The 24671-nt window shown below is 41.8% G+C and overlaps 1 protein-coding gene across 2 annotated transcripts in view; it reads left to right on the forward strand.

Annotated features, from left to right (window-relative positions):
• Positions 1–212: 212 nt before the first annotated feature.
• TDRP (testis development related protein) overlaps positions 213–24671 on the forward strand; it is a 28355-nt gene continuing 3896 nt past the window's right edge. The window contains exons 1-3 of one of the 2 annotated variants that reach the window (XM_075414751.1): positions 213–483; positions 13006–13065; positions 23055–23158. In XM_075414751.1, the coding sequence (XP_075270866.1) occupies positions 361–483; positions 13006–13065; positions 23055–23158 (287 nt within the window). In that variant the 5' untranslated portion in view covers positions 213–360. The remainder of the gene's footprint in view (positions 484–13005; positions 13066–23054; positions 23159–24671) is intronic. The other variant, XM_075414752.1, reaches the window with a different exon arrangement.

Raw genomic sequence — 24671 nt, forward strand, 5'->3', positions numbered from 1 at the left:
CGGCGGCTGCGGCGGGGGGCGGCGGCAGGTGAGGAGCGGCACAGCGCGGCAGCCGCCGCCCCCGCCCGCCTCGCCGCCGCGGGCGGGACCCCCTGGCAGGCGGGGCGGCGGCGCCGGCAGCGGGCCGGCGGGCGCGGCCAGGCCAGGCGAGGCGGCCGCGGGGGGCGGGCTCCGGCGGCGGCCGGCAGCGCTCCTCCCTCCCGGCCCGGAGCCCCCGGCGGGGTGACAGCCCTGCGGAGCCCAGCCGCGCCGAGCCGCGCCCGGCCGGGGTCGCGGAGGCAGCACCCGCTCCCGCCACGGCCCTCTCGCTGCCGGGACGAAGAGCGGCGGGAGCCGCCCCCCCCCTGCCCCGCGCCCGCCATGTGGAAGCTCAACAAGAGCAGCAAAGTTCTGCTGGACGACTCGCCCGAGGAGGAGGAGACGCGGCCCCGCGGCCCCCCGCCCGCCGCCGCCGCCGCCGCCGCCGCCTTCGCGGCCCCCCAGGTAGGAGGGCGGGGGGGGGTGGTGTCGTGCGGCTCGGCCCCGCTCCCCCCGCTCCCCGCTGCCCCGGCCCGGCGGCATGAGTAATCACTTTCCCCGCTCCGGGATGTGCCGGCGGCCGGAGGACGGGGTGTTGGCGCGGGGCGTGCAGCGGTCACCCCGGCCTTTTGGAGGTGCTGGCTGGTCTGTGTGTGTGTGTCCCGGTTTTCTCCCGGCAGCCGGCCTCCGGCATGGCCGGGACTGGCTGCCCTTCATTCCAGTGGCTGCCTGCCGCAGGGTAGTTTCTCTCCCAGCCCTGGGCAGGGGCTCTGCAACCCGCCTGGTAAGCACAGCACCTTGAGCAGTGGTTTGTGAGAACACAGTCTTCGTCTGCAGATGTGTGCGCCTTTGTGCGGAGCGCCCACGGCTTGGCAGGGTTGCTTTTCCTGCAGTTTCAGCAGTGGTAGTTGGCTGTCTTTACACAGCCGTAATCTTCTTTGAAAGCTTTCGTCGTTAAATCACAGAATCACAGAATGGTAGGGGTTGGAAGGGACCTCTGTGGGTCACCTAGTCCAACCCCCCTGCCGAAGTGGGGTCACCTACAGCAAGCTGCACAGGACCTTGTCCAGGCGGGTCTTGAATATCTCCAGAGAAGGAGACTCCACAACCCCTCTGGGCAGCCTGTTCCAGGGCTCCGTCACCCTCAGAGGGAAGAAGTTCTTCCTCCTGTTCAGATGGAAAAATGATGAGTGAGAGACCAGCAGCGACCTTCTCAAAGCACCCGTCACCTAACTGATACCCTTCCTTTCAGGTTGTGTTTGCTGAGTATCAGGCAAAACGACTGAAAGAATGTTTGTTGACTTGCTTTCGAAAACTTGAGAACAAGTAGGTGTCAATCCAGCTCGGAAGCCTGGTAGGCTGGCCCGTGCTGCTCTGTTGCTGAACTGTGGCCACAGAGTATCTTTAGACGTTGTATGAGAGGCTGCACATCCAAAGCAAGCGGTTGCCCAGGGCTCCAAACTGGTGAGGGTTGTGTTCAAAAGAAGGTACAACACCCACCCAACTTCCCGCTCTGTGGCTGTCCTGCCTACCTTGCTGGAAGAGCTGGAGTGTATCTGGATAGTCTACCTTCCGCTTGAGTTTCTGGTTGACAACTGCTATGCGTTGTCAACATGCGTGGCTACTGCTGGAGAGCAGCCTCTCCCAATCGCAGCAGTTACTCCCTCCATCTTACAGTAGCCAAAATCACCAGTCTGCTGCCTAGTTCAGCCTTGCCTTGTCCCTTCCCCTGCACGGTGAACAGAAGAGCCCTAGCCCTTGCTATGTGCTTGACAGCAGCTGTGAAATGCATATGGATGAATAGGATCTTCTGCGGGAGAGGAAAAACAGATACTCGTTTTGGAGACTGCCTTCAGGGGATGAAGGGGGATTGTGGGGTTGGAGGCGAGCTGGAGTATCTCCCACAGCTTCTCATATAACATCTAACCTCTCCCTCCTGCAGTTCCTATCCTCTGGTGCTTGGAAACTTCCACTGTTCTTGCTATGCTGCTGGCTTGTGCTACTGCAGCCCTCCTAGACTTGCTTACCTCCTGAAACCCTCCTTGAACACTGAAAGCTTCCAGTAGATCCCACTGACTATTCGCTGCTTCTCTACCACAAATGCTTCAACCCCCCTCTGAGGCTCCTGACTTAGCCTCCCACTCAGAAGATGATTCTTCAGACTTCTTCCTGACAATTCTCCCATTATTTTATCCTGTACTTTAGCAGCAGAGGTTAAGGTGGGATTTTTTTTGTCCTGTCTGATTGTCCTTATTGCCCTGGGCTTCTGTCTCATTTGTGGTGGTCTCAAGTTATAACGGTGACGACAATGATTTCTGGTGCAATGGTTTCCCATTTTCATAAATTTTAAGAAAATTCCTTTCCAACTTCCACAGTGTCTATTACCAATGGCACTGGAATAAAAGATGCATTTTTGGTATTGGAGGTAGCAGGGGAAAAGTAAATTACTCTAGAGCGCTAAGTGAAATATTCTTGAAGATAAAGGATCCGGAAAAGTTAGCAAGGCTGTAGTATCGCTTGGCACAAAAATGGGAGAGGATAGACTGTGTGGAAGACTGACACTTGATTAACACTCTAATTCTCATGGTCTATCAAAGGCAGCTTCTCAGTCAGCCATAGGTACAGTGTGTCTGAAACACGGCTTAGGTGTCAAGGAGAAAGTGTGAGGTAAGTGAATGCACTTGTTCAGCTTCTTATAACTGATCTGGTTCAAGGGCCTTGCTTTAAGTTGTTGACATTTTTGATGCTTCATCAGAACCTGGTTTTGCTCCCAATAATACGATTGCAAGGGAGTGAAATCCAGCAACATGTAGGGGGATTTGGTAATGATTTGCACCTCACTGGTGCTGCATCCTGATGTGCGTGGCCCGAAGCCCAGACCTTGGAGGACAGCAGCCCCACCGGAGCGTGGAGGAGTTAGGAGTTAGTTAGCCTTAGCTGTGCGTGAGAAAGCCTGAGTCTTCCTCAGCCTCTGCTCTGTTTAAGTTGTCGTGGTACAGGCTGCTTAAACTGTGACTGAAGGATTACCTCATCAAGAAGAAGAGAATCCAGGACTTCCCTAATTTTCTGTCTCAAGGACCAAAATCCAGATAATTTGTGTGAGTTCTTTTTAGTAAATTAAGAAAGCCCAGCATTAGATTGCATGCAGAAGTTTACTGTTAGATTTCATTTCCTCTGGGTTCTTTTCTGCTATGCCATTTGGTAAAAGAGAAGATGAACTGTAGTCATCACACTTTGATTTATGATATGTTGTTTTCCCCAGCAACTATCTTTTGTCTTTATTTTCATTTTTAATGGGCAGGTGAGAAGAAAATCCTTAAGCTTTTACCATTCATGCTATAAATACTGCTGAAATTTTTTACTTCAAAGAAAAGACACTGTTGGTCACATCTGTGTCATTAAAAGAGAGCAGGTTGAAAGTGTTCCAGTGTAATGAAATGTTGGTGCTGTATGTTGTTTCTTCAAAGCTGAGAAGGAGTGAAGGAATTCTCACTGTGCAACCTAATAATTAGGACATCGCAGTAGCAGACAGCAACAAAGAAATAGGCTACGAGAAGTTTTAAAAAACCCAAAAGACGTTTGTTACTCTACGGAAATTTTAATCATCCTTTTTAGATGTGGAAGCTGGATCTGGGCTTACTCAAGCAGGCATGTGAATTTGTAGAAGTTTGTAGTTCTTAAATAGAAAAGCTTACTTTGATCTAAAAAGAGAAGTTTTGACAGTTCTGGTTTTGTGGAATAGAAAATGGTTTGATTTTGTCCAGGGGAGAACAAAAACAAATCTTAGAAAATGAAAATTGCAGTGGGAGGGAATTGTCAGCCTCTGGCCACTTTTTAGCAAAAGTTTCTGCATACATTCAAGTGCTTTGAATTGTCAACACATTTAAAATAGTAAGGTGTTTCCTGAGATAAGAAAGACAAGTAAATTTTGAAACAGTACTTGTGTAAATAAATGTGTGGATTATTGTATATTTTTTTTAGACCAGACAGTTTTAGACTGAATCTTAGAAGTTAGTTTTAATTTATGCTTTGAAGCATAAATATTTTTAATTATGCAGTGAAGGTGCTTTATTGGCTAAAGTTACAATTAATACATGAAGGCAACTTAACACATGCAAATAGTACACATGCAAAAAATGAAATTAATGTGCCTTTTATGTGTCTCAAAGTATGCTAGAAATGTCCAGTAATGCATGCCAAACTTGCATTCAGTTTGTCATACAGTCATTATGTTTCAAACAGTAGTTATATTTTTGGAAAGGGGAAAATGTTGGGTTTTGACTTCTGGAAGGAATGTTGCAGCAGTTGTGCAAAGTTCTCCTTGATTCAAGCCTGCTGTCGTCGAATCAGTCCTCAGCGATGTCAATGATGTGTCAATATTGCATGTAACTCTGACGTAAAATGGCACCTGACTTCGTAATACGTCCATATATTAGGGTATTGGATGGGTGTCAGGCTGACCTGGATTATCTTCTGCAACTTCATCTCTCATGTAAAAATATTGCAGATCCTTAACCTTGATCTGTTCAGCCTGATTGTATTTTTTTGATATGTTCAAAGAGAATATGTGCAAAAACATGTTTTATGCTGAATTGTGTTTAGACTTGATCACTGGATGTTTTAAAGTTGGCTCTACAGAATGCTGGTTATCTATTTTAATGAAGATATTTAAATCTCTGGTGCAATTTTAATACTGTCTTTCATCTTGGAATGAGTCGAACTCAGACAGGCCCTGCAGTGATGGGTGGGAGCTAAGCAGCATTTCTTATGTTCTGCTAATATGTTGAATAAGGGTATTTTTTAATTAAAAAATAAAGCAGTCAATGTTAATCCAGCTAATGCCTTCCATTCCCTTCTAACCATTTCAGTGTGTCTCAGGCTTTGCCTGCAGTACTCCTGTAATTCCTTCATACCTCTCCTCTCTGCTAGCCTGGTTTTTTCCTTTCATCAGAGTTGTTCTTGTGACATTTCAGTGACATTTTCCTGGCTAAAATCCATCACCTGTATTCTGTCATCGTGCTTGAACATTAGATTGTGGGACTGACAGTGAAGACTTTCCTGGGCCCTTCCTTGGCCTGCCTTTCTTGCTTTTCCTCCTTGTCACGTTCATCTTTCAGCAGCTTCTGGAGTGGGTCCTGCTTCTTTCTCAGAGTCTTACTGGAGCTCTACAGAGCTGACAGTGTCTTATGGGGCTTTAGGCTTTGTTCTTTTTTAATCCCTTTCATTTCTGAGGTGCTTCACTTTCTGATTTATACTATCATCTTCACTCAGATCAGATCTGCTTCTCAGCTCTTACCCCTCCCAGCTGGTCTATTCTGAGTCTTAGAGGTCCTACAATACAAACCATGTGTTGTCTGGTTGGTCTCCTACAGCAGACAACATCAGTATCTCTTTCAGTCAAGCCTGTAAGCTGAAGGTTGTCAGTGGTTTTTATCTATAGTGCAGAAGAGAATTTGTGTCCAATAGTTTACTGCTGCTTCCTCTATAAAGTCCAGGTCTGCTTTGTTTTGTTTTATTTTTAATTATTATTATTTTTCTTTCTGTCTAGACAGCTGAAATTCTTGTGCAGACCCTCACTTCCCATCCTGATGGTGATTACTTCCTCTGCACCTTCTAATACCTACACCGCGTTTCCCCATCCCCTAGTCCCTGCAAATCCCATTGCTGATATTAATGTATTAATGTTGTTGCTTGTGGCATGAAGTCCTCCTCATCCCTTGGTTTCTGTTTCTTCAGCTGACCCCCCTTTGTTTCGGGACGTTTACATTTAAATCTCTGTCCTTTCTTTCAAGGTTTTTCTTAGTACATCCCCTTCCTCTCCCACGTTTTTCATTTTGATCACTGGTTCTATCTTTCCTCGAGCCAATTCTGCTTTACCAGCTCCGATCACCTTGGTTTGCCAGCAGCCTTGTTTGTCTTCCTCCTCTCCAGCCTCATGCAGAATTACCTCCTTTCACTGATCCACAAAACCACTATCTTCTCCTCCACATCCTTCCTTCAGATCCGCTTTCTCCAAGCTATTTGTTGTATCTTGGTAGGGTTTTGTGGGGTTTCTGTAGCCACACTGTCCTAACAGTGCTGGATTTGCTACCATTAATATACAAACTAAAATACAGTGCTTTTTGAGAAAGAATTAATGGTTTTAATCTATTCAGTTCTTTACTGGTAAAACAGCTTTATTATTTTTTTCATTGCTTTTATGGAAACTGTCTATTTGCCAGATTGCATGAGGACATCCATAGCATGAGTTACTAGAAGTTATTGAACGCTTTAACTGGTAGACTGTCTTTCAGTTCTGCCGTCATCAGAGGTACATTTCCAACAAGTTTCGCCACTGGTTCTTTGTGAGGAGCTCTGGGATGGGTTCGAGTAGGTCTGGGTGAATATCAAAAGTACTGATAAAAGCCCCATGTCAAAAGGAAGCAGCGCATTTGTTGGTGAACACTGTAACCAAAAATAATGTGTTCAACCTGTTTTGCAGAAACTATACTTTGAAAATATTGCCATTACTCATGCAAGAGCTTTTTTTTAAGATATGTAATTTAATTGCAAATGCCGTGACTGGTTTAAAAATGTATGTCAGCTACTGTCTTTTTAATTAGAATCCGTTGGTTTGTTTTCCGATCAGAAAAAAGCAAACATGAACTTCTAGTGTGGATAAGTTGTTAAAAATAATTGACAGATTTTCAGTCAGAAATTTCATCAAAATTGGAAACTTCACTGGAATGTTTGAATTGTCACAGCAGTTGAAGTCATACTGATTATTTGACCTTACTTTGTTTCAGCTTTGACACTGACGGTATTTTGATCTTAATACAGCTGTTGCCATTTCTTGAAGCATATTTTAAATATTAAAAGTCGGGCAAAACTAGATTCTTAATGAGCTGAGTTTTTTAAAGTATTTTTAAGGTGTTTAATAACATTCTTCCAAAAATGTTTGAGAAGCAAAGACTGAGTAAGATGTATTATAACCACTTACTATGGAGATGCACAATAATGTGAACAATAGAGTATCATAGATTCTGTGATAAAGTCATGTATTCATGTAAAAACAAAGTATAGGAATCTGGTGTTCTGATGTTGCTCTTTCTAATGCCAGTCAAATGCAAAACTACACAAGTATTCTTATGTAAATACTTACATTCTGAAATTAATCTTCTCCGATAAGTTTGGCCATTTATAGCAATTGACAGTAATATTATGGAAATAATTTAGATATTCTGTTTTAAAATGTAAAGGAATGTGAAGCAATAACTGAAGTGGTTGAATGAAACAGTTTGTGAAAATGCTAGACAAGTTCTCGACAGCTGTGGGTGCTGAAGGAAAGAGCATCATCTTAATTTATTCAGTATTAATAATAATTTGAAAGGTGAAAACATAAGAAAACTGGTTTTCATCTTCCAGTGGGTCTGGTGAATAATTGGTAGTTACGAAACGCTGGAGCCTAGAAGATGGAATTGTTTTTAAATATGTTAGATGGGTTGTCTGCGGTATCTGAAATACTCACCTGGACTTTTTAAAGTCAGCGGGGGTGAAATAAATTCTTCTAGAAATGGTCTGATGAATTCTATTTTAGGAGCATATTTCAAGATTAGTGTTGTCTACTAAATATATCCCAAGATGAAAGCGTCATTCTTTAACATACTTAGTTTTTTACGTTTTCCTTCTCTTTATGGACAAAATATTTTCAGTTTTGCGAAAGACTGGCAGAGGAAACGTGCAGGGTAGGAGTCACTGTCATTATTTAGTCGCAGTGGCATTTAAAATGGTTTATTGTGATAATGTAGATGTTTTTCTAAGTGTAGTGAGCAATCTGGATTGGAAGCGTATTATTTATAGAAGAGAAAGATGAGTTTAAAATATCAAATTACTCTTAAGCATGAACAGAGTTTACAAATGCCTAGGTTCATGTTTTTCTTCGGTGATATTAATTGGAAATTTTCAATTTACACCACTTGCCCGGATGTCTAGTTTGGTTCACTCACTTGCTTTAGGAATATACAAATGGAAGACTGAGATCCAGCAGTAGATGAAATATGGACGAGACTAATGAAATGAGCTTGGTCTCAATCTAGGCTACTTCTGCCAGAAAGGAGCACAGGCAATTCGTGGCTCAGCATGGGAGTCACGTCTGCTGAACACATAGCCTCCTGTCCCAGAAGAAAGCCATGTATGACTGAGTAATGCATCCTTTATTTGTTAAAATTGCAAACCTTGTTTTTCCTTAAAGGGCATGTTCAGTTTTGTGTGAGTGTTCAGGTACGGTTCAGCTTTATTTTTCAGCTGTGTTAAAAGAGTACGTTGAAAACAGTATAGTTGTTTCAGTGCCCATTTACCTTTGATCAGTGCTGCCTCAGTTTCATGACTCAGGAAGCATATACCCACACATCGAATTTTCCCAGGTGCGTATTATGGTGCAGCAAAGGTGTGTATTCCAGGGGTATATTATGGGTGCAGCAAAGAAAATGAGTCCCAATGCCACTGATTTTCCACTGATAACTTTCTTCTTACCTGTGCTGGAGTGCATTTTGCATTGTTTCTGATTCAGTTCTAAAATCAGATAAGCAGAGTGACTTTTGCATTAATAATCTGCTTTAGTCTGGTTTGTTTCATCTGATGTTATAGCAAGATCCTGCTCAAACCCGAGGAAACGGTTTCTTTTGTTAGCTGTGGTTTGAGATGGTGATCTTGCAGCGCGATCTCCTCTCCTGAATCTGTGCTGACTGTCTCTGGGCAGGCTATGTATATACACTTGTTCAGCTGTTTGGTTTGCAATCAGTGTTTTGGGAATCTTTCCAACTTCAGAGGTTAACTTTCAGGTATGGGATTTCCGGAGTGATTTTTAAAATATTTTTTTCTTTTTAACTTTCCCCTCTCCTATCACTAAATTATTTAGTGGGGTTTGTGGAACACTAGGAATTGTGTTAAATTCTACCCTGGAGTGTATCCCTTGAGGTGGTATTAGTTTGGGGGTTTTTTTCCACTTAAATTATACGTTTGTGGTTCATAATCTAATTTGCACTTTCAGGCATGATGACCTAGACTTTAAATTACACTCAGTCCTTGATGAGACGTGGCAGTAGCCAGAAGGGATGTAAAAGGTCAGTAGAAGGGCGAGAATTTACACCAAAAGGACCTACTCTTTTAATAATAGCTTGTTTACTCTTACGTGTGCTCGGCTTTGACAGCTAGTGTGTGTACGGTAGGAAGGTTCCACAACCGGGTAGAGAAAATCAATAATACACCATTTTATGTACTAGAGCAAAAGAAGGACATGCAGGGTGAGGTGATGCTATTGTTTGCCTTAACTCTTTGATGTCCAGCATTCCTCATCTTGGCCTGAATTATGAAAGTGAATGATCTAAAGAGACTAATTAATTACTTTACCACAAAGGAAGCTGAGGGAAGTAGATTACAATTTTGATCTCTGTACAAAAAGGTCTGTGTGCTACTTGAATTAATCCCTTGAGTACCTTATGGTTTGCAGTATGTCCAACAAAAGGGCACTTGTTTCCTTATGAAAACACACTGCGCATACCAACCTTCCCCTGCCAGAACTGGAAGTCTATTCAGGTTGCTGATCAGCATTTCCCTCTAGTGTTAGCGTTTAGTCACCTATTAGTTACTAAATACTATAATGTGGTCTGTGTGTTTCTTTTCAATTGAAGTAAAAAATGAATTGTTGTAGCTGTAAAACGCCCAGGTTAAAATACATAGAAATAATTTGTAAGTGTTCAGTATCAGCATGTCTTATGCAGCATGATCAAGAACGCTCGTCTTCACTCTTCACATGTGGCTGTATGGTAGATCATCCCCTAAAGTAAAACTTCAAAACCCAAATCTTAGGCTCTTTGATCTCTGAATGACAACAGAAGTAGAGAGTATGTGTCAGAAGAGGGTGTCCTGATGTGTATCACTGAAAAATGCAAATTATTCTGTGGGTAACAAGTGGAGACGGGTTGTATATGACTTCTCATCTTTCCTCCGTGGCTCTTCCTGGTGGTGGCACTGGTCCCCTCCCTCCCTCTCCTCTTTCCCTTAGATCTTTTTTTTTTTTTTTTTTTTTAAGATACACAACCCATCCCTACCGCACGGTGCACAGATCCCTCCCTGAGACATGGGCTGTGGCTGGCTCTGAACCCTGACACGTGCTCCTCCTGTGCTCTGCCTGCCGTGGGGCGTTCGTCTGCTCCTCTCTGCTTCCCTGGCTACAGATTTCCCACAGAACGTTTGGAAATCCAGTCTCTTTGGGACTGTTGAGACCTACTGGCCAGTTTCAATCAAGAGTTACTGTGAGCACATGGGATGTACATATGGACATCACAAGCACACCATAATTGTCCAAGTCTCCTTTTCCTAGGCAGTGTATCTTAAAAGGATACTTGAGGGTTTTGTATCTTTTAATTTTTTGTATTTTGTATCTTCTAACTTTGTGTTGTCTTCTTACCATCAGCCTCTGCTGCGTGAGCATAGTTATAGCAAACTAATGACTTGTTCCTTACGAGGTAGCACCTTGTATGTCCATGAGGAATAGCACTGTATTAACATAGAAACACAGCCCTAGTCATCATGCTTTTTAAGAAACAAATAAATACCCCTTCCTGTCAACCGTTCATGAAGAATTACATCTTTTATCAGCAATGGTGTTCACATTTTATTATGCTGACTCCCTAGCCACATCAGGTGCTGGTTGCATCTGTCGGTTTTCCCCTAAAAGCTTGCACTGTAAAAGTCTGCACTCTTGCTTCCTTGTGCTCCGACTTGCTAGAGGCCATGTGCCTTCACACGTCCATCTTTTCTCTGTAATAGAGCACGAAGTCTGTTTATGCACTTTCATATTTTTATTATCCTTAAGATATCTGGAGAGCTGGAATAATTAAAATAAGGTGCTATTTCTTTGGAAGCTACTAACAGTGTGTGTTGTTTGTTCTGGCAATAGTGGTGTTGGTTGGTGAAACTGGTAGCTCTGCGAGCTCTGGAGGTCTGAAATAGTTTCTCCTCTTACCATACAACCCCTTGAGACTTTTCTACTTTTTTTTATATTTTTCCTTTTTGGTAAAAATTTGGACAAATCAGATGAAGTATTCTCTAGCTCTTACCCCATGTCCAAGCGGAGATGCCATCATTTTAAGTCTAAGGCTTTGCAACCTCGTCCAAAAGTTTGAGAGCTGAAAGTGTTGAGGAAAAACAAGAAAACTTCTGAAATGGTATGTGTGTGGCATCTCCATTTAAAACATTGCCAATGATTCTCTTAAAAGGAAGGAATACAAAAAAAAAAAGGGGGGGGGGGAAGGTAATTGAATTTCATTTGAGAGTACTACACAAAACTTCATCATTTTTGGTATCCAATCTACAACAATATCCTCCTGTGTTAGGTAGTTAACTGAAATCCAGAAGTTAAATAACTTGTTAAGATCGATAGGAAGTAATATTCTCATTTGGGATGATAATAGGAGTTCCTGACTTTGGTGTTCTGCCCCAACAGGTAGAGCTATCTATGTAAAAATTACTTAATTTCAACATACAGTTATTATTGAACTGTAGCGTGACGGTCTTCGTACTGATTCTAGAAATTCTCCTAACTCCATCCTTGTTCCTTGTATATTATGAAGTATTGCTTATAAAGTAAATGGAAATATTAGTAGGCAAATAAATATTTTTTAAAAAATAACTATAACAGAAAAAGATGCATGGGATTCGAAGCTGGTCTCTCAAAATGAAGCTGGTGCATCTTGGCCCCCACATGACTAGAAATACCTAACACTCCTCATGCTGGCTCTCTCACCTCTGTCTGATGCTGTTAGCAAAGTGAAGGAGGTCTTTGGTAATGTGTAGGAGCTGGGATGTTGTGTGCCATGGGATATGTGCACGTGGCGTTACCCTACAACAAAAATTAAGGTTACGGAGCAAAGCACGTATCAACTCCTTAGCCTTTACTTTGGTTGAAAAGGAAGTTGATAAATTTGCTTTTGAAACAGTAAGTGGCTGACAGAAGCAAAAAACGGACCAAAGTGAATACAGGGGATTCCGTGAAACTGCCGCTTCAAAGATGCTTTCCATAAACCATTCAGTTGTAATTTTGTTTTGTCTTGGAATTGGAGTTAAATAGTTTCAGTTACAGATAGCTGTTCTTGTTTTGTTCTTGGGGACTGTTTGTATTTGGAGTCAGAGCTAAAAAAGAAATAAAATTTTTCTCATTAAAACACAGATTGAAGAAAGTTAAAATTATGTAATTCCTGCACGATATGCCCTGCTTTCTGTGTCTTTCTTTGGCCTCTGAAGTACTCCCGACACTGATCATACTTGTCCTTTCTTGAGAACGTTGGTAGTAACAGGATGGCCTGAGCGTGCTAAAGCACCGGCTTGCTTCAGAGATGGACAGAAATGCTACCCTACTGAATTACCTTCACTGGCATCTTCAGGGCTCCGGTTTTCTGCAGAAGTCTACAGTTACAAATAGCGGGGAAAAGAATGTAGGCAGGAGTCTGTCCTTTAGTTAAGGAAACGTAATGCTTTTTATTGTGAAGGAGGAAATCATCTTGGGGTATTCCTCTTCTCCCAGCCTACAGATGCTGCAAAGACCATCATCTAGTGTGGTGTGCAGAAAATCAGTGCAGATCCAGAAAATACAGACATGATTTTTAAGATTCAAATTGAATTTTTAATTTTAATTATACTGAAATTGTTATGACGCAAGGGTTTTCTTGATCTCTCTTTGGGGTGTGGGGTTTTTGATTTTGTGGAGGTTTGGCGTTGTTTTTTATGTCTGCTGCGGCATTTTTCATCATTCTGAGTGCCGTTTTGTCCACATTTCTTATTTCAGTAGTGGTGTTCGCTTAGTTTTTCATTGTGATTGTATTTTGTCAGTTTTCTTTTCTGACGGGCCGAACCGAGTAAAAGCATTTGTGAGTACTCTAAAATGTGTCACTGCTAATTGTCAAACCAAAACTGACTATGGGCCTTTTTTATCTTTATCCTTTTTTTGAGAATAAAGACCAGTTTCTTCATGATGAAGTTTCATCTTCAGTGTCACAACTTGCAGCAAAGGTAAATAACTTTTTTGGAAGTGTAACATTTTATGTCATGTATATTTCAGTCAATGTGTGTTAGGAAGTTACCTGTTTTTCATGTAAAACCTGATTAAGGAGGATATTTATGTACTTCCTTGATGGTATTATAATTACGAATGATTGTTGGTCATGGGGTTCTCATTGAAGGAATCCTAGCAGTGCAGTATTAGTTAGAAAGCTGCCTTATTTCCTATCATTAATGGAGAGGAGAAGGTATTTTAATTTTTTTTCTTCCACATGATAGTTATTAAAACACAAAATGAAAATAAGAAGCTGCAGGAATAACTGAAGTGAAGTCTAAGGAAGCACTAAATTCTAGCTGTAACTGGCAATGAAAAAATGAACAGTAGAAGGGATTTGCATTATTTATTCCATTATATGTAGTTCGGCTGGCTCTCTGACCATAGGAGGTTAGGAACTTTATCTCCTATCTCCTTCAGAAAAGAAAAGTCGGCATTCAAGTTAATTCTTTTTACCTTGATATGGGTCCAAGAATCTTTTTTAATGTTCTTAAAATACATTAGTAGAAGATGAAAGAACTGGAAGTTGTTACGATGTGCTGGAGCTTGTTTTGAAATTCCATAGGTATAGAAAAAAGCATTTAAGAATAGGTTCATTAGTGTAATAGGATACCTTACATTAATATGTATAAACTGAACTTCTGTCTCTGTTGCTTCTTTTTGTTCTACTTCAGATGCAGCATGACTTTCACTGAAAACAGAAGTCAGATTGTACTTACACCTTTTTCTACTTTTTAGAAGAAATATGTTCTTCTTAAGAAAACATAAACCAGATGATGAATGTTAAATCTTAAAATTAATTTATTTTATATTTAAGCCTTTTTGCCCCTTACTTAGTCATTCAGGAAGGCTTGCTAGGTATGTATTTTGACTTAAAAAAAGAAAAAAAGTCATCAGGCAAACCACCTAGCTGCAGTATTTTTGTGTTTCAAGGTAAAACTCCCTTGTCTTAAAAATGTATTCCCAAAAAAGCACCTTATCCTTCTCATCTTTTGTTTCTTTACTATTGTTACCAAAACAGCTTCTGTATTTTATTTGGTTTTTCTGTCCTCTTTGAAGCTGTCCGTACAGTGATATTCCAGAAGTTCCAAAATCTTTATGAAGTTAATAAAAGGCTGATGAGTTATATGTGTGGCCTTTTCAGTACACACATGTCGTGAATAGAATAGTCTCCATGTTGAAGCAGCATGGTGAAGAACAACAAAGTTTGTGAAGAAAAGGGCCGTGGATGAAGGGAATGACTGCCCTTTAGGGAGACAACCTTCCTGGTCGCTTAAAGCCCGAGTTTTAAGGCAGTCCTGATGGCCATTTGCAGAGGAAAGCCTTTGGCCTGGGTCTGGAGGTGCAGCAGTGGGACCTAGTCCTCAGGGCTGGAGATGGAGGCTGGAAAGTGGTCTTGGTTTCTGCTCGTGTAGGAGGCTGCCCGCGTGGCAGTGAGGACAGGCTAACTGCAATGCTGATTTTTTCCAGTTCCCTCTTCATGGGTCTCCTGAAAGGCAGGTGTGGCTGGTTAAAAACCCTTGGGACATCTCAAAGTGAGGAACTGTGACCCCTGTAGTGCGCCGCAAAATGGAGAAGTCTGGAGCCCGTCTTCACGCCGCGCCAGGCCCTTTGGCCTCTGCCGAGCCCACCTTGGGGGTCTCACCTGCGTGCTGAGCCTCCGTGTTAAAACTACAGCAGAGGCTTCATCTGCAGGTGTTACTAGGACAGCTTTCGAGAAGAGACAGAGTTTGGAGAAACAAACTAAATCATTTTTAATAACAGAAGTGGAGATGTTGGGGCATTCTGGTAGGGCCAGATCCTGGCGTTTCAGCTCACACGCGCCACAGGATGGAGTAACCTTTGGTCTGCACACCAGCGGCTGGTCGAGTTGTGAAATTCTGCCCTCCCCGTGCTTTGAGATCTGGAATTGGATATTTGTAAGGGTTTGTTTTTTTTTCACTTTCTGTTATTTGAGTGCTTGCATGTTATGAATAGGTTTCCTATAATGTGGGAACAACGCTTCTTTAATTAAAGCATTGGCATTTTTTTGTTATAAAGCACTTAGCTGTAACTGTATTGAACTGTAAGGTACTTATATGGAAAATTCCATCTCTAGCTTTTTATTTTAGGCTCATTTTTTTCAGGGGGAGGAGGGAGGGAAGCTGTAGGACAAACAATTGTTTCTCCTCAGTCAAGGTTGAGAGGAAAATCCGTTCTTTTTGTTTACGTTTATAAAAAGTTTATGCAAGCATTTTGTGGAATGCCTTTATGCGGTGGAGGGTTTTGATTCACCAGTTGTCAATTTCTGAAAATACTTGTGGAAGTTTCCTAAACTTGGCTAAAATATAAATTTCTGGAAATCTCATTTCATACATGCTGAGCAGTGACTTTTTAGGGATTAGCTGCTTAACTACACAATGGCATTGAACGTGCTGATTCTCACTGCACGTATACAGCAAGACTCCCCTGTAATTGCTCTTTCTGGTTACTAAGACTCTTGTTATGTGGCTGCTTGTAGCCGCAGAAAGTGATTTCTGCACTCCAGAGCCCTGCTGGCAAGTAGAAAAGTCTGACTGGAATATATTGAAAGTACTGGTACCTGCTCATAAACCAGTACCATTTTAGAATCAGAGCAATATTCGAACATACTTGAATCTCTTGCTTTGAAATGTAAACTGTTTGTCTTGTGCCTGTAACATAGCATCCCAAATCCTTGCTGTTATTCTTTGACTTGACTGAATTCTGTGCTTTTTTCCCGTCCCGTAATTAGTCTTCGTCTATATTAATCACATCCATTCTGATGGATGGATTTAACTGTTTTCAGTTAAATTTACACAGTCTTCCTCTTCAATATATGTTCATGAGTATCTGCATACTTTTTTGTGCAATGTACTTTTTAAATTTGCTAGTAGGCAAATCTACTTCTTTAGTTTATACCCAACTGTTTGTATTCCTGGCTTGTTGCCTTTTTCATGAACCTTCTTGCCTGCTAGTGGAGCTTTAATGATGAACTATGTACCTTTGACAGTAAAATTCACTGAAAATTCTTCTTAGTGATGCTTTATTGTTTCCCAGTAGACTCTACAATTGTTCATTTATTACTCATTGCCTGTTTACCTAGTATGGGAAGCTGAGAGTCATGTAAATCATCAAGATTTGTTGATGTGGTGAAAAATGGTATACCTAAAGTCACTTTTGGTAATAATACCTCTCAATTTTGTAGACTTCCAATTTAAGAGGAGCTGTCCCTTTCTGGGGCACTTACAAAGTTAACTATCAGTAGACGTTTGTTCCCTGTTTGATCTAAAGAAAGAAAAATTGTAGTCAATTCATATACAGTTAATTCACTTGAATCAATATCGGTAACAAAGCAGAAAACCCTTACTGTAAGGACCGAGTGTACAGAGTGAAGCTTAGGGGGTGAGTTTGGGGAAGCCATGCTGGATGTACAAAGCTGCATGTGTGGAAGAAGGTGGACAGATGACTGCAGCTTTCAGAGGGTGCTTGAGCTGATACAGTAGGTGCTGCTACAAAAAAGATGCTATTGCCCCTAACTTCCACATTCTTTGGTGACTGTCTGACTCTGATGTCTTTTAATGAGCTGATTCTTATCACTAACCCAAAAGAACTCAGAAAAGGAATGAGTGAGTTAGATTTCTGCTGGCTTAGTGAGTTGACTGACTTGACCCTTTTCAGCAGCAGTGTCTGACAGACCAGGTCTGCCACCTTGTGAAACTTCTCTATGGGAATCTGTCTGACAGATGGGTGCCGATACTGAAGCATCAGCAAAGCAGAGGGGAGGGGAGTGAGGGAAAAAACAGCAGACAGTTTGGCTGGGGATACAGACTGCATCCTTTACACGATGTCCTAGAAGTGACTGCTTGTACTCCCAGTTTCAGAAGACAGGCTAATTAAATGGCAGCTTTCTCATGGCAGAGAAAGAGTACTTTGTAAACTGGAATTTCCTCTCCTGAAGGGGAAGAATCAGTGCTCTGGGACTGAGCATTTTAGATGCCTGTTGGGACAGATGATGATGGTGGGTTTTGTGTAGTCTGCCAGTGGATGGATTAAAATGCATGTGTAATTTCATGTCTACTGATCCTTTCAGGTGATTGCACAGATTTTCACAACCTAAAATGGAAGATATGGGAGAAACTTAATAGCTGTTCCGATAGGCATACTCTGTGCTCTCATAGTCAAAATGGTATGAGACCACTCTGTAATCCTACTTCACAGAATACTGAAATGGCATCTTGAGAAGTTTCTGCTTTGTTTCTCATTGACACTTTTGAAAAAATAGTAGACTGCAGCATCCAACCTGGTCCTCTAAAGGTTTTGACTTTCTAACATCTTATGTTAAAATTCTAGTCCTTCTTAATAGTGCTCTCTTTTCTTAGCAGTCCCTTATGGGCATTTAACTTGGTATTTTTTGTTCTGTTTTATTTTTTTTAACCTAGAGTTTTAACTGTACACCTGGGTCTATTGTAGTAGTATGAATCAGCTTTGATTTTTCAAAGATGCCCTCCTCCAAGCTCAAGAATAGCCCATCCCGTCAAGCAGAGATAGAAGCAAAGGTGACAGGAGGTCTGTCTGCGTGAAGAAGATGTTCATGAAAAACCTCAAACATAAAAAGGAAGCATACAGGAGGCTGAAGCAAGGTCAAGTGACCTGGAGGGACTGTGGAGACACTCTCTGAGCATGCAGGGATGGGGTTAGGAAAGGTGAGCCCACCTAGAGTTAAATCTGCTGAGAAAATGAAGAGCAGCAAGAAAGGTTTCTGCATGTACACCAGCAGCAGGGAGGGTGTAAAGAAGATGGAATCTGACTCTTCTTGGTGGTGCGCAGTGAATGGGCAAGAGGCAATGGGCACAAATTGAAATAGAAGAAATATAATTTAAACATAAGAAAAAATGTTTTCACCATGAGGGCGGTCAAGCCCTAGCGATAGGACGAGGGGAAATGACCTCAAGTTGCATCAGGGGAGGTTTAGATTGCATATTGGGAAAAATTTCTTTACTGAAAGAGTGGTCAGGCATTGGAACAGGCTGCCCAGGGAAGTGGAGGTGTCCCCATCCCTGGAGGTGTTCAGAAAACGTGTAGATATGGCACTTTAGGACGTGGTTTAGCAGGCATGGTGGTGTTGGGTTGATGGTTGGTCTTGGTGATTTCAAGGGTCTTTTCCAACCTTTATGATTCTGTGATTCTGAGCCCTGGCACAGGTTGCCCGGAGAGGTTGTGGATTCTCCAGGCGTGGAGATGTTCAAAACCCACTTGTACATGATCCTTGGCGATCTGCTCAAGCTGACCCTGCTGTGAGCAGCGTGGTTGGACTAGATGGTCTTCAGAGGTCCCTTCCAGCTGTAAAGGCTGTGTGATTCTGTGAAATTTGGATGTTGAATCAGTTCTTTTTCCACTGACACATGGAAAAATACATAAAAGGTTTGAGAACACAAGCCAGTCAGTTACGTATATAAACTTTTTCGAAAATTTTAGGAGTAGTACTTTGAGTTTTGTGCAAGAGTTACATCATAACAGTGAAACACAGAGCTTCTGAAAGTAGCTTGACGCTTTAAGATCATATCAGTACTATATTTTCACACTTTGCATAACCTTAATATTTTTACATAAAGTAAATCTCTGGTGTGGTGAGGAGTCCGCTTTCCAAAGTGCCATCTCTTCTTTACTTATCGATGTTCCTTTGACATCCATTGCAAGGAAGCTAATTGTTCCGGGATCCAGGTCCTTCTCCATGTGCTCTGTAAGAATGTAAGAAATTCCCAGTTGATTCAGAGACTGGCCTGTCTAGTCTGGCAGTCTGTGGCCACGGGAGAGATGCTGTTCAGGGGGAGCATAGCTTGGCCAGTTTCTAGGGCCTCTTCCCCTAACATCAAGATAAGTTGTTTTGAGATGTTAGAGGGTTCATCCCTCTAAATAGAGGGTATCCAGTTATGGATCTGCCGTCTGATTTTGTCTAATCCCTTTTGTGATGGTTCCCAGCATTTTTTGGCTTTGCAGCTGCTGTGTGTCAAACTGATGGTTTCAGAGAATGGTGACTTCAGGATCTCCTTTCAGAGAATGGTGACTTCAGGATCTCCTTCCTGAGCTGTTCCTACCAGCAGGTACAGCTGTGGCTGTTCCAGCTGCATTGCTGGTGGCACTTGTCTGTATGTTAAAAGTCTTTAAAGAACACTGAAAAGAAATACAGAAATGCAGCAGGCTGGTTTGAGGGATTTTTCTAGTATGTGACAATGTTACATGACAGCCGTAGTCAAAAAGAAAGGCTGTTATCTTAAACAGTTCAGTAGTTAGAAAAAAGCTTCTGGAAGTGCGAAAGAAGTGTTTGACCTCCTCCTTTGCTAAGGTTTATATTCTTAAGTATGGTGCCACTGAGAAGGCTGTTCGCTCCTTTTCAGTTGAGTGAAAAGGTGCTTCAGAAGATCAGCGCTGGTGCAGGCAGGTGTAGAAAAGGAGGCTTAAGTGTGGTAGGCAGAGGTGCTGGTTTTGCTCTTGCACTGACGGGATTTCTTTCAGCCTAGTCCATTTAATATGCAGTAGGCTCTGTGCAATGAGTTTTATCACATATTAGCAAAATACGGTCTACTCGGACATTGATGCTCTTCTGTAGAGTATCCTGGCAGTGTTTCCTTTGGCAATCCCAAATAAAGAAGTGGTGGAACTATGTCTTAAACGTTTAGTGTACATTTCCCCTAAGGACTAGTTGAGAGAAGAATAAAGCAGTTACAATGTGCTACATGGTTATTATGCTTGTATGTACCTACCAAATGCCTTGGATCCATTGTGAGAGTACTTGTTTACGAAAATATTGAAGGAATGGTACAATAGGTACATAAGTACTGATTTACATACAGGTAGAAAGAGTGCAGAGTTTGTAAATTTTTATCCGGAGACCTGCACACACTACCTGCTTGACACTGAATAGAACTTTTCTAATGGTTGTTTGTAAAGACATCTGTAAATCAAAATTTGGCTTAATGAAATTAAATTTAGAAATATCTAAAGTTAAAATATGGAAAGCTAGATATTAACAGGATTTTATTATGAAATGGCTTTGGGATGTGGTTGATATGTTTGTTCATTTGTTATTTCCGCTGGAGGATTGCTTGGGTATCCAAAACAATGCAGCAAAGGTTGGAGTTGTATCGGTGAAGTATGTGTGATGTTCTAAAAGAAGGTCTATGGGTAGGTGTATCCTTTTTAACATTGAATGTATGTGTGTGTATAAATGCTTATCTCCAGATAGTCTTTCATCAATGCTGTTCTTTAAAGGCGCATATAATTTAAGTTAAGCTAGTTCACTGTACTAAGTTGCTGCCTGAAAACCAGTAACAAGATGGTGGTGGTTTATTTTTTTTGATCTGCAGATTTATTATGTGGCAGTGGCTAGATGAAACATCGTTAGTGAAGAAAGACAAGCTTATATATAAATTAGATCACTGAGGTATATTTGGATCTTTTTCCAGTATAAAGGCCTAAAAGATTAAGAGTTGTTATGTGTTGCTTTTAGCTATGGGTTTGCTTTTTGTAGCAAAGTTCCTTCCCAAAAAGGCCTGAAATAGTAGAATGGAGTAAGATAACAGAAGATGAAGGATTTTTTTTTAATGTATGAAAAGCTAAGTGCTTTCTGGAGTTTCTCTCTCTTTCTATTTTTTTATTGCTTTTTTTTTTTTCCTTCTTCTTTATTTCTTTAAACAGAGTACTTCCTTCAGCAGCTAACTTCTTGGAGATTCTTCCTGTTTTTGGAAGTTTGTTGTGGATGAAGTACTTTGCAGTGAGAGGAAGCCAAATTGGAGTAACAAATCATCATGTTGAACTTGTTAAAGAACTGAACAGCACAACAGAAACAGATAACAGGATTAGGCCTTTGTAGACTAAAATTGAGGGCTTAGACCATTATTTACACCACAGAAACATTAAATGTTGAGTACAGCCTGCAGAGGAGGATAGTTTAAACACAAGGATTTTGCATAGCGAGGTATCAGTTGGAAGGTGTCATCTGGAGCTTGTCTGGCTTTGTTTTATACAATCGACAGTCCAGTCTTCTAGGAGATGGGTATGGTGAGTCTGCCGCAGGGACACAAAGCTGAAATTAGCTGTCTGTATATTTTTAACATAATTAAAAATAGAAAGCGTATGTTTAAATTAAACATGAAAGTTTGCTTATTATGATCTGTACTCACTTTATTCTCATAGTGGAAAAAAAAACATGTGGAAGCTGTTGCTTTTCTTGTGAAGCCATGAGGAATGCTGTGGTCTGTGGTGAGATTAGACGTGGGTTTGGGAAGAGGTGAGCAGAGCAGTTGCGGAGGCCCGGGTTGTGGTGAACCTAGCTCTCATGTATCTAGTCTGTCCACATCCCATGAATGAGAGCTGGAATTGCTCTGGGCTTGCTCTGCCTTCCGTCTTCAGGGTTCTCCAGAGCTTTGCCCAAAGCTGGATCCGTGTTTGTACCTAACCAAAGTGAAACCGAGTCTGGGTTAGACCTTCCTCCTGATCCTAAAAGGGACCTGCTACGTCCCCCGAGCTGGAGTAGCTGAGGCGGTTCACATCTGAGTAGGGACGGCGGGTGAGAAGTGAAGGTGTAGGACATAATGAAACAGGAGGGCACAAGATGGAAATACTCCGTGACCAGCGTACGGTAGCAAGGGAGCTGTTTTACCCCGGTAAATGGTAGAGGCAGTCGGTCTCTGAAAGGTGAGGAGCTGGCCGTACCAGTATTTTCCTATCTGGTGTTTGTGCTCAAGTCGTAGGTGATGTTTTACGTGTTTTAAGGCCCGGATGTAGCAGTTATAAACTGTAATCAGTTAGAACCTATATGTAAAATTGATACTAATTTGCACCGATGAGTTCTGCAATAAGGATGAAGCATAGTAAAAGGTAATGAATTAGCCTTTGCTCGTGTTGACAGCTACAATTTTGCTTTGATTGTTTATTATACTTCGTAATGTACTGTTATATTTTTTAATGTAATCAAGTAACACTGATAGACTGTCACTCTGCCATTCTTACTAGACCCTGCGAGAGGGAACAGCAACTTTGATATTCTGTGCTCAGCACGCATGCGTGCATTTCCGTTAGAGTCCCTAAGCTTGCTGTCTAAATAAAAATAACCAATACCTATTTTTTTCACTTTGGGGGAGCTTTTGGGGGAATCAAACCTTTAATAATGTTGAAAAAATAATTTATGCTACATGTTTAATGCTCGCTGTAAATTTACTGACCACACTGTCGTGCACCGGTGCCACAGGCTGCCCAGGGAAGTGGTGGAGTCACTGTCCTTGGAGGTGTTAAAAAAACGTGTAGATGTGGCACTTCGGGATACGGTTTAGCAGGCATGGTGGTGTTGGGTTGACGGTTGGACTTGATCTCAGGGGTCTTTTCCAATCTTAGTAATTCAGTGACTCTATGTTACATTTCACCGGTGAGCCAACGCTCTTACCCTTCTTGCTTGTGGGGCCACAAGCAGTAGCTTTGGTGAGTTAAACACAGGAACAATGAGTGCACAGCAGGTAATGTCTCAAGAGTTTCACAGTTCAGCTGGCTGCCCTGTCTGTTGCGGCCCCTTCTAGCAGCGACCGTTTCATTTCTGCCTACCGAAGCCCCTTAGACAGATTCCTAAGCGGCCCAGATCCCCCCTGTGCTGTGGTACGCTGGGACGGAGCCGGCCGAGCGCCCAGGAGCCCAGCTGTGCTCACTGACATCGCCTGCCAGCCTCTGGCAGCCGGCAAGGTTTCGTACTCTTTGCTCAGTGGGAAAGAGCTGCTCGGAGCAGAGCAGCTCCCACTTGCTGCAGTCACCCAGCCTGCTCTGCTTCGCAGGGTGGCCATCCACACGGCAGGCAGGGCTGTGGCTGCCTGTCAGCCCCCCGGGGCCGGCCCTGGCAGCCGCGCTCCGTGCGTGCAAGCCTGTCATTTGCGTTGATGAGGATGTTTGCTTCTCTGTGTAGGTTCAAGGTGCCAGTTTCCGGGGTTGGAAGGAAGTGACGTCTATGTTCAACAAAGATGATGAACAGCAGTTGCTAGCAGGGTGCAAGTCTCCAAAATCCAAAGGGTGAGTAAAACCAGTTGGTCTGTCTGCTGTTAAAATACACAAACTGGAACAGGAAATAGCAGTGAAGGTAGACAGTGAGAAGCGGTAGTGTTCAGCTCCTGGAAGTTAAATCACAGAGGAAGGTTTATGTGTATGTTAAGCTTACAATGGATAAGGCATGCTGCATTAGGAAAGGATGGATGTTGTTGATAACCTGTTCAGGTCTGTCAGGAAGAAAAGGGAATTTAGCTGCATAATAATGTTTTGCTGTAGAAAAGGAGCAAAAGTTTCTCAGTAAAAGAGTCATTCCCACCCTCCCCCTTTACTTTTAAGGATTAATTATGGTTGAGTTTACAAATTCCTTTTTTTACATGCTTTACTTTCTCTTTTGAAGTCTTGTCTACACCAAAAAAGGTTAAGTGGAGTAGTTATACCAGGATGTGCAAATCTTCCCTGTCAGAGCTGAGGTGTTTACTTGGAACGGTTCTGTTGCCAGTATGGTCAGAGCTGTTCCCTGAACAGAGAAGAGCTTTCCCCAGTACAGACCGTTTCACTGTTATATATATATAGCTTTTAACGACATGTGGTACCTAACCACCTTGGCTACAAACAGGAAAAAATGTGCCACCTATCAGTGTAGCTGTTCCAGCCAAATATTTGGTTTGGTAACACTTGCTGTAGGAGGTTTTCTTTCCAGTTTACTTTGAGAGATGTATTTCAGTATGCAAGTGTATATATGTGTGTGTAGGGGTGTGTGTAAATATATATATATTTTTAATAAAAATTAGGGTATGAATACATATATTTCCATTTAGGCCTGTTCAATAAAACTTCCCTAAAGTTCCCAGTTCCTGTCCCTGTACAATTTTATGGGTGCTATTAAGATATTGGGTTGCTTCAAGGATCCTTTGCAACTGATGCTGAATATAAGAATCAAGTAACCCAGTGAAGAGAGCAGAGTATGAAAACTGAGTTACCACAAATGTGGAAAGCTGTTTTAGCATTACTATGAAAACTGACTGTATTTTAAGTTTGGGAGTATTTTCCCATAACTGTATACCATGAATTTTACTTTACTTTTAAAGAAAAATGCAACTTTTCAAGTGCACTACTCACAAAACATGAGAAAAGTGTCCAGAGTCTGTGACTGGCTTTAGTGAGATGAAAATTCTGAAAAATCTCCTCGTATTCAAAATTCAGTAAAGGAAAAGTCATTTTAAAGGTGTTAGTTCAGTTGCTTCTATTTAAATATGACAGTGTCAAGCTTTCATTAATGGAATAAAGCCCTTTTAATAGAAATACAAAAAAAAATTTCAGTGGTGGCTTTATTTGTGGCTAAGGGGTTTGTATGCTACTGGCAGATAAAGTTTTCAATTTGCTGTTCAGCTCATTGAACCCTGAATGTTGTGTGTTTCACCACTGGTATTCAGCTTTTCCTTGTGATCCGTTATTTGATCACATACGTAACCCTGCATATAAATTTATGCATAAATATTTGATGTTCTGTGTTTTAAATGCTCCACACTGCAAAGAT

This window comes from Opisthocomus hoazin, chromosome 2 (assembly GCF_030867145.1).
Source record: "Opisthocomus hoazin isolate bOpiHoa1 chromosome 2, bOpiHoa1.hap1, whole genome shotgun sequence".
Taxonomy (NCBI): domain Eukaryota; kingdom Metazoa; phylum Chordata; class Aves; order Opisthocomiformes; family Opisthocomidae; genus Opisthocomus; species Opisthocomus hoazin.